Raw genomic sequence first — 8,675 nt, forward strand, 5'->3', positions numbered from 1 at the left:
CACATTATGAACATTTTTTAATCTATACGTGGGTACTTTTATAAACGTTAAATTAACATATCAAATACTCGATAAAGTATTTAGCGATATCGATAAATATTGTCATTAAAAAAAAAAACTCATTCAAAATAATTTTAAACATAACATCTATAGTGCACCATCTTCACAAGCTGTGATACTATACTAATAACTAATAAATAATAAAAATAATAATAATAAAAGCTCATAATATTTGACGGTGCACTGCTAGCCAGCTGTCACCTATACTATGTAAAAAAAAAAAATTCACAATCTACCTATAAGAATCGATATAAAATAATATTATTATATGAAATTCTCTAGTATAAATGTAACGAATATAACGGTGGTGATTGGCTCATATCGACCCACGAAAATAAATAAAAAATATAGAAAACAATTTGCGCACTTCCATTACTTAATAATATAATAATTAAAACTAAATCATGGTGATTCGCATACACAATAAAAATAATATAATTTAATTTGATAATAAATAAAAAAAGCGTTCACGCTTGCGACATATCAAAATAATAAGGTGATTCGCTGTAAATTCCAAAATTCAGTTTTTGAGTCTAGTTACTTTAAAATTTTATACATTTGTACGTTGGACAATCAAAACGATATAAACATTCAGCCGGTAGACAATAATTAATATGGGTCGCAGTAGATAATAATGTAGTTATAATAAAATGCATAACGCGTAAAATCCGAACAATATTCCAACGAAATATATTAAATAAAGAATCGTGTTGTCGATGTTTCATAATTCTCAACACACACACACGTCCTGTAGTGATTGGTTTTAGTTTTTTAGACTGGAATTTGTGTCAAATCGATACAATGTTATCAGATCGAATAATGATGAATCTTACCGTCGTACGCCAAAGATTTTAAATATTATACGGTTACAGAGGTTACGTTCTTTAAATTTGATAGTACGTGACTTAACTGTAAGTTTAGTCCACTGTAATGGAAAGATTAAAGTTAGTTTACATCTAAGTTTAGTGAGTAAGTCTCAACTGTGCACATATTTTCGTTTACATGTTCATACACATCTAAATATTATCACAACGCATCATTATGTATTATTATTTATTAATGCGTGCTTCAAATTCGTTCAAATTTTATGGTATTTACAAAGTTTAGTTTTATGAATTTACTGTTTTACACTTTGGGATTATGCTGAAACCAAAATCGAATTGAATTTTTACTTTTATTATAAAAATTACCACATACATCTAAGTTGTGTATACACATCAGTGTATGGATAATGATATGCTGATATTGTAGTATATTATGTTATTAAGCTGCGAACACACTATTGTTTGTTTTTTTGTGTTATAATATAATGTTTATCGATATCGTTTGAACATATTTTCCGCAAATCAATAAAGAATTAAAACTACCGTTCCCGACAGCGCCTTTTGTATGTGTAAAATGTATATTTATATACAATCCATTATAAACAATATATAATATATATATACATTATACATATCAGATTATATATACGTAATGTATACCTGCCTATAATACAACATGTATACATTCGGACTTTTGTGTTTAGATTTACAGTTGTCTATACCGAAGTTTGTTTGTCAAATCGTACACCGGCGGGAGTTTATATTTTCATCTCCGAGCGCAAATAGTAATAATAATAATAATAATAAAAAATAAACCAAAAAGGAAATAACAGAAAAAAAAATGTTTTCCTTTCCGACTCACTCTGTGACCTAGTTTTTGATGATGATTAAAAATCTATTGTTCTTTTGTTTGTTTTTCCGGTTTGAGAACTTGGTTGTTTTCAATACGGTGACGATTAAACGTTAAAAAAAAATCCGTTAGATTAAAAAATAAAAAAAACTTCATTCGTTAATCCGTCAACGCTCGCGAGTCCGACAAACGGAAATAATTCGAATTGTATTCACCGGCGCGTTACCATAATTGAAACATCGATTTGATTGTGTACCTACAGATACATAGTGACGCAACCGTCGCCATTTTAAAATAAATAGATTACGTTTGATTCGTTTGATACTGTTTCACACTGATGTTTTTGGTATAAAACTATAACATTTGTTTTCATAAACAAAATCCGAGATTTAAAAACGATAAAATGGTGCGATAGAATAAATAAACATTCCTTGATTCACAGTATTAATAAACATGTAAACGTCAACCTTGTAGAATCATCGAGTCTTAAATAGGTACATATTAAGTTCTCCTCTGAATAATGTCCTCGTGGACGTAAGATTACAAATTACAAATTAATTAAATAGCAATAGGGGGATCTTGGGTATCCAACATTAAAAACTACCAACGATGAGTAGTAAAAACATTAACATATATTTCTTTTACACACGCATCCTTGTATTCTGCTTATGAAACTTCTCCAGTAACAAGGAACAATAATTAACCTACTCAGAGTAGGATACACCACACTCGCCTACCAATACTTTATGTTGGGGGAAGAACCCACCATTTACACCACCTGTGGCGTACAAGTGTACAACTAACAGTCAAACACTTATTAACCAAACGCGTAATTTCCAACAAGAACGAGTAGAAACTCTAACCACCTTCAAGTAATTATCAGCCCGGACCTAACTACAACAATCAAGCTATTCAAATATCTCAAACTTTCTTAATATGTGCCGGTATAAAACAATAATATAACTTAGGCACATGTAGGTATAATAGTTCAACTTTAACACTATATTTTTTTATCTCCAATGACCAGTGTAAGTAATAAAAAAATTCGGAAACGATATTACATAATATTATAATATATAATATATATATATTAATATATAATGTATAATGTATAATTACATAAAAAAACACTTTGTTTTCTTAACTTTTTAGATTGTTTTTTTTTTTTTTTTATTGCTTTTGTTCATCTTGTGATTTGCATAACAAATGTATTTCAGAGAACGCGTATTCACGAAGCAGAAAATTGGTTTCTACGGGCGAAAAAATTGGCTCCCAGTGACGCGTCCGTGTACAAACATTTCGGTCGGTATATATTTTATAAAATACATTTTGTAATAATTATAATATTATATATCACCTTCTGAAAAAAATTTTGAAACTGTAGTTAATAATATTTAAATATAAAAATATTTGTGACCGGTAAAACCCTGTTTTTACAGGAGTTTTCCTACTAGAACAAGAAAGGTTCTCTGAAGCCGCATCACAGCTGGTAGAAGCCGTCGCGCTTGAACCCGATGACTACGACCTGACAGTTACAGCAGCCACCGCGCTCAGGCAGGCGGGCGTGTCGCTTAGAGCTGAAGAAATGTACAGAAAAGCAGCCTTACTCAGGCCACAGGTATGACAATCCATAAATAATATCTATTTATTTTTTAATTTACTTGATATAAAATATAGAATCTGAAATGTATTGTGATGATGTGACAAAGATACAACTGATCTCTAAGAAGATTTGTAAATGTTTTAAATTAACTATTAGGATAAAAATATGAAAACATAAGCCAGTGATTTTCAATTTCGGGCAAACCTCGACCCCCTTTTTTTATTTTCTATAGAGTTTCGGGACACACTTTATTTGGATGATTATTGAATGCGATTATATTTTATTATGTGAATGTGTTCGTACATTAAATTCATATAACGATTACAGTAATAAATAAAAAACGTAAAATCCACAGACATTGTTATCAACAATTTTTGATTTAACAAGTATTTGTCATCGTTTTTTGGAGCTATAAAAATTATTAGATTTTTACTTCAATATCTTTTCTGATAATCTAGTTAGGGCGATCAAAAGAAACCATCCTTAGTATTTTTTATCAATTTCCTATTTTTTTGTAATTCAAAACGTATAGCTGTGAATACTTTAAATGCTCACTAAATATAAATACAACATTATAAATTTCAATAAAATTTAATTCGAAATTCCTCATACAATTTTATAATTTAAATTGAAAAAAAACGATTCTGTAAATACTAATTGTTTTTTTTTTGTAATTTTTAAAGTTTAGTTATTTACAAAATTCGTCATTTTTTTAAATTAAAAATGTATAAAATATTTCTATATTAGGCTTAAACATATTTAATACAAGGTTCCTTTAATTACTTCTTTTTAAACCCCAAGTAATCGAATAAATGTAGGTATAAGAATACATTTTTTTTTTTTGTTCTTAAAATCTATCAATCATTCCCTTTTTTTAAAAAAAAATAAAATATTATTAATATTATACCTACTTGTAATTTTCTTAAATCAAGTTATTTACGTAAAGTTCAAGTAGGTATAAAAAGTATTATAGTTATCAAAAAAATACTGAGAATACGAATATTCCCATTATCCACGCAGATTATGTCAATTTGTTTGACTCGTTGTATAAATATATTTTACGATATTATTATAATCTGTTTGCTTTATCCTTTACTATCCTCGTAATAAATTAAAATTTAAAATCGATTTTTATTATTCACTGTTTAAACATCCACCATAATAACTCGACTGCAACGGCCGTAAACTCAATCAGTATATTAATAATTCGATGCTGTTAATATATATATATATATATATATATTTGACTTAATGTTTTAAATATTACTTAATTCTCTTGTTAAAATTTTTTATTACTTAAGACTTAATGCGACCTTGCAAGCAAGGATGAATGGGGGAATATTGATCGATCGAAATTCGAAAGAGGGTCTGAAACGTTTTGAAGTGAACCACACTTTTACATTGCACGTATACACTTAAGGAAGGTACATAAAGTACATTAAAATGCAATGTCGTAAATTAGTTTTTTGGTAATACTTTTATAAAACTTGAGTACGGATACAGATATAAAATAGGAGCAATGTACCACGTTTTCGGATGGAGATTCTATTTATAGAGTTTCATGAATTCACATTTTTGTGTTGTGTAAGCATTTTCTCGGCGTCTGTTTATGTGTACGTGATTTGGAACGTAGCCGAAATGAAAATCCGTACGATAAATAAATCATCACAAGGGTTGGTTTGGTCTATATTATATAATCTCATCTGTGTACAGGACGCTCGCCGATGGAGCATAATATAACAATATTTTTTATATGACATTATAACGTGATAGAAATTTAAAATAATTCGGTTCATATAGACTGACAATAGAATTGAAAGAGATGATTCGGAATAATTAAAATAATAAGACAAAAAAAAAGTCAAAAAAAAAAATCTCTAAAATAAATAATAAATACACCATGATTCCATACACTTCGGATAAATAATATTTATCGAAATCGTAATTGTAAAGAATCGATTAAACGGAATCAAATTCTGACATTCGTTGTCACGTTGTTTATCATTTCTCTATTATTTAAAAAATATATATTTCTACTATTTTCTGTAAAGATTTTATCACATATATTATATTGTTGTTTAACGATTCCATTATTGCCTATGATACCATAACCATTTAATCTTATAATTGTTTTGTCTGATACCACGTAAATATTTTCAAAGAATTCTTCCCTTGTAACGTGTATCAACGATCAATATTAATATACTTATAATTTATATATATATACAAGTATCAAAGGTGGTTACCTCCGTTTGACTATTTTAATACGTTTTGGTATAATCAAATTCACCACCTATACAATAACAGAATATATTATTACATATTTATTATCCTATGCCTTTATTAATATTTTACCCGAAGAGTATTGTTTCATGTTACTCCCATTGCTATAAGTGTAATCGTTGTCTAGTTTGAATAGTAGGTTATGCGTATAAAAATTGGTTGGAAAAATAATAATTCATGAAAAAAAAAATATTTAAAACATTATATTATGTAAGGTATTCCAATCGTATGATTGACCATCAAATATAACGTTATATTGTAATCGACAAAGTCAGAGGTTGCATTCTCCGAGTATATAATATTAAAATAACATATCTACAAATCTATACAATGCACGTATTCCTATAGATAAACAAGGAAGTTCCGAAAATAAGAGAAAAATAATGGTGGTCTACAATATTTTTTTCGTTCATTTTATCCGTCCAATTGACTACATATTAAATAATCGTTAAAAACGTTAAAATAACGTTTCTCTCGTCCGATTTCATTGTATCTTTTACATAATATTATACCGACAGCTTCATGTTTGTTTGAAAAGATCAATAAAAATCCGAAATATTATGTATTTTACTAGAAACTCATTATTTTCTATAGCTATTATTATGATATTATATTACAATAACCGTTTTTGAACCGTCTGGAATTATTCCGTCTATACAATAGTCACGGGGGATGGCCTAGTCCGCTGAACAGCAGAAGACGGGGGCGCTCGGCCAGAAGAAGATTATGCGAGAAATTCGATTTTGCCTGCGACGAACGGTTTAATTGAAAACACGCCCCTCTTCGGGTTTAACTCAGACGTCCGAAACCATCATCACTTTTGCCTGGCCCCCTCCCCGACGTAATCCTGACTGTGTGGAGCAGACATCGGTGACAACGCGTTTGTTAACCACAACTATACCAATCGAGACGAACACTGCTCCACACAACCAGAGAACCGTAGCCGCTTAGGATTATAATATAACATTACGATTTGTAAATGTATATATATATTGTAGCAGTATACAGAGCGTATTATTGTCTATATCGGTGTATAATCCGTTTATATAAAACAGCCCACTGCACGGCACGATGGCCGCTTGCAATAATAAAAAAAAAGTCATAATAAACGATAAATACAAAATTGGCGTTGAGCTTTAGAAATATTTATTTTTATAACTGATTGATTTTTCATTATTTTCCGAAATACATTTTTTAGATTTTGAACGTAGGAACAACGTATGTATTGATTTTACAAGGATGTAGGTTTTTTTTTGTGTGTCCAAAGAAACTTGTTATAGTAAAAGAGATACTTTGATTTGTTTTTTGCTTTGAGTGTGGTTTTTTGTAGTGAATTAAATCCAATTTGTTTTTAGGGAGAATTAAAAACAAAAAAATTCTAGTACATTTTTAAATATCAGAAATTAGAAAAAAAGGTTTTGTTACTATAATATGATTTAAATTAACAATTTATTCCAGTGACTCATTGACACTCAATACCTACTGTACAACAATGAAGTTACCTACTTAATGGATTTTCTTTAATAATTGTCAATGCATATATTAAAGATAACGAGAAATGAAGTTGACTTTTGATTATATTAGTTTATTGTTATTGAAATGCATTTAAAGTTCAGAAAATAGGGATTAAGCATAGCCCATCCTTGTTGAAAATGTGCAATTGAATTGTGCTTAGGTTGCGTCTATTCGTCTTCGAATGCATTTATTATAAATGAAAATAAATCTAATCTGCTTGAGAATTTAATGTGAAATCATTGAACATATCGTCATTGCTCATCTTATTTAAAAAAATATTTTTATAACTCAAAAACAGTAAATTGTACACCAAAAAAAAAAATAGAAAAAAATAAATTTGTTTTATGTTCGACTTAAAATTGAATAGTATTAATTTTAAACAAATGTATAATAATTCAGTGCTAAGTTCGTCCGTTTTTTTTTTTGAGCAAACAAGACTTTTGTGTTTTTCGTCTAGGAAAGGTTAGGTTAGGAAAGTCTAAGATTTCTTTATTTTGACGAATATACGGATTTTTAATATTTTTATGACTCTCCAGCCATTTATGAGGTGCTACCATTTAATTTATATTATTTTTCGTAATCAAAATTTTATTATTTGTATAGTTTAACCTAAAATTTTGGTAAAAATAATCATTCAAATCATTTATTATATGTCAGCACTTTATTTCTTTATTTTATTTAAAGTCACGTCCTTTGACAATATGGGTTTTTATCCGACCAAGAAAACTGTTAAGACAAAATATCAATTGTTTTTTCTTTTTTTGTTAAAAAGTTTTAACGTCCTTTTCGATGTGTATTGTGGTATTTGTCATTTTTTTCCCACAAAAATTGATCGATTTGAATTATGTATATTGTTGAGGATTTACGTAATCGGATCACCCCGTTGGTACATAAAATAATATTATCCCCCGACCAGATAATAATATTATATTTTTACGGTGTTTGTTTGACATCATCAGCAAACGTAAAGCGATAGTATCAAACCGTATACACATTACTTCGACGGTCATGAACAAATCGTGAGTTCGAAAAGATACAAACAGCTGATAACATACTCTCCCCACAGCCCTCCACATCGATTACAGTTATTGCGAAAACAGCATTTTGAATATTGATAAGAGTACTGCACGTTGGTGTAATAACGCGGTCCTATCGTCGTGATCACAGCATCTCTGTATATAACCGTTATTACAAAGCTTTAACACACACGATAATAATACCGCGTTATCTGAGGGAAATCATTTCACCTTTATTCCTCTACCATCGCTTTATACTTTTGTCCGTCCAATCAACTAAAATTTTAATTTGGCGAGTACATTTATCCTATTTTTCATTCTGTCTGTCAACTATAGTTCAAGCACATTTTTAATGTATGAAATTAGAAAATCGGTTGGCGCACACACACACCTCGTTGAAAAATAATAAACCATTTTTGTTTTACTTATATTAGGTATACTTATATTTTCATACATTTTTATTTATTTTAAACTTTTAAATTTAAGTTAATATATATTTCAAAAAATAGTCGATTAAAATTTAC

The 8,675-nt window shown here is 28.8% G+C and overlaps 1 protein-coding gene across 1 annotated transcript in view; it reads left to right on the forward strand.

The window, feature by feature from the left end:
* LOC114128341 (protein O-mannosyl-transferase TMTC2-like) overlaps nucleotides 1-8,675 on the forward strand; it is a 256,521-nt gene that overhangs the window by 244,671 nt on the left and 3,175 nt on the right. The window contains exons 10-11 of the mRNA XM_050205030.1: nucleotides 2,952-3,036; nucleotides 3,174-3,352. Of these exons, the coding sequence (XP_050060987.1) occupies nucleotides 2,952-3,036; nucleotides 3,174-3,352 (264 nt within the window). The remainder of the gene's footprint in view (nucleotides 1-2,951; nucleotides 3,037-3,173; nucleotides 3,353-8,675) is intronic.

The sequence above is a fragment of the Aphis gossypii genome, chromosome 3 (genome assembly GCF_020184175.1).
Source record: "Aphis gossypii isolate Hap1 chromosome 3, ASM2018417v2, whole genome shotgun sequence".
NCBI classification, from domain to species: domain Eukaryota; kingdom Metazoa; phylum Arthropoda; class Insecta; order Hemiptera; family Aphididae; genus Aphis; species Aphis gossypii.